General features: G+C 27.1%; 1 protein-coding gene across 2 annotated transcripts in view; it reads left to right on the top strand.

Moving 5' to 3' along the window:
• LOC117172009 (extracellular globin-E1) overlaps nucleotides 1-1,696 on the top strand; it is a 26,204-nt gene extending 24,508 nt beyond the window's left edge. For both annotated transcript variants that reach the window (XM_033359727.1, XM_033359728.1), the window contains exon 4: nucleotides 936-1,696. In XM_033359727.1, coding sequence (XP_033215618.1) covers nucleotides 936-1,064 — 129 coding nt within the window. In that variant the 3' untranslated portion in view covers nucleotides 1,065-1,696. The remainder of the gene's footprint in view (nucleotides 1-935) is intronic.
• Nucleotides 1,697-2,067: the final 371 nt, after the last annotated feature.

Raw genomic sequence — 2,067 nt, 5'->3', positions numbered from 1 at the left:
ATTATAGCAAAAAGAAGATGACTTTTCATCAAAACAATTAAATTACTAACCAAAAATTTGAATTTTCGGCCTATAAAGGCTTATTTTCAACTAACTGGTAGAATTTTTAAACAAAAGATTCAGATCCAACCGCAAAGAATTCCATTTTTAACCAGATAGTTTAATTGTTTTTTAAATGACAAATTTACTGAAGGAGTTAAATTATAAGGATTATTTTTCATTATTTTTAATGTTCAAGTTGTTTTATTGAAAATTCAACAAAATTCCCGATCTTCGAAAAAATGCAGATGAGTTTCCGGTCCAGTGGCTACCCTCGTTTCTACTTACATTTTGGGTTTTTATAATGTCTTGTCTTATCGTCAGAGAATTTTCTCCTCGTGGATGTAATTTTAAATAGAGCAGCAACGGTAAAACCAGAAAGTAAAAATTCAGTATAGGCACAGCAGCGGTAAACCGAGACGGTAAAAAATAAATACTCAAGTAGAAAAATCGGTATATGGTAGGATGAATTAATAAATAATAAATGTGAAGAGTTTGAAGGTTCAAAGTGGAACAGTTAAAATTTTAGTATCTATGTCTTCCCACTTAGGGCTGTTTCAACTTTCTCTTTGGATGTTTCAACAGTCTCGCCTTACCAATGGAACTTCAAATGGAACAATTTAAAGTGCTCAAACCTAAAAATTAGATTTATTTCAAAGTATGATAAAACTAATTTGAATGACAAGTTTGAAAAACTAACTAAATTATTGGAGAGAAACTTTGAAAGTTAATTTAATAACAGTTCAAAAATTTGAAGACTTTAAAGTGTAAAGCTAGAGCCCTTTAAATTTCAGGGAGATTACTTAAATATTGATAAAAACTTCGAGCCCATTCCTAACTATAATATTGAAATCTAAATTTAATGAATAATAAAAAAAAATTATTTTTGATTGCAGCATCTCAAAGTGGTGGTTTTGGAAGTTTTGAGCGCAAGTCTTGGTTCAAAATACACACTAGAAGTTCGAGATGCTTGGAGCAGAACGCTCGATACTACTTTCGAATGCATCTGTAAAGAACTCTCCTAATAATTATAAATTACTTTAGAATGCCTTGGAATATAAATTACCAAGAAAAAACTGACAAATACGTTCAACGTAAATGGAATTGGAAAATACTGTCGGCCTATCAAAATTATAATTACTGCGTTAATATAGAAAGAAAATTGAGTCGAAGAAAAAACTCTATCTAAATTTGCATTTAAATGCATTTTACCGCTTCTCTTCTACCGTATTAGCGAAGCCTATGAATACTTTCTTTACAAAAATACTATTACAAAGACACTAGAAAATGTATGTATTTTACAATGTGATCAAAGAGCAGTAATTTTAGAGCATTTAAATGTTATTAACTATTCTTACTATTACGATTATAATAATTCTACTATAGTTTTCACAGATTAATCAATATTTTTTATTCTTATAATTGTCTTAGATATACTGTATATACTATGACCTTTATTAATTCATTACATTGTTTAAAAAATTACTAATTGATTATAATTTGTCTTTATTTTCTATGTATGGTAGAATATTTGCATATGTGATTGTATTTTATATATTTTGGGACTTCCTGCATACGCAGAGGTTGTATAAACGGATTTAATGATTTTCAAAATAATATTATAATTAATAATAAAAAATTAATAATTTTATGTAAATAAATGCTTTTTTAGCAAAAAAATTGGGTATCGGCTATAGGAGTTAAATTCTTGCTTCCAGAAAAGCCGAGGCAACAATTATATATGTGATTTATTAAAATTGGGAAAGATTCTATTTCAGCCCAGTGGAAAAATGTTTGTAAATTGAAAAAAGTTTAATATATGAGAATTATACAATTTTATGAGTATGGTGTTTTTTATTTGATTAAAATTTCGAAAATTTCGAAAAACAGGTTGTCATATTAATAATTCCACAGTTTCTTTTTGAATTCCTTAAATTGAAAAATTAAACAAATTTAATTCAATTTGATTATACACAGATAAATTCGATTAATTTAAAGGAAATATCCTTTTTTTCAATTAAAAACTGG

This window comes from Belonocnema kinseyi, chromosome 4 (genome assembly GCF_010883055.1).
Source record: "Belonocnema kinseyi isolate 2016_QV_RU_SX_M_011 chromosome 4, B_treatae_v1, whole genome shotgun sequence".
NCBI classification, from domain to species: Eukaryota; Metazoa; Arthropoda; class Insecta; order Hymenoptera; family Cynipidae; genus Belonocnema; species Belonocnema kinseyi.
Note: the sequence above shows the minus strand (reverse complement) of the source record. Positions and strands in the feature narration are given on the sequence as shown.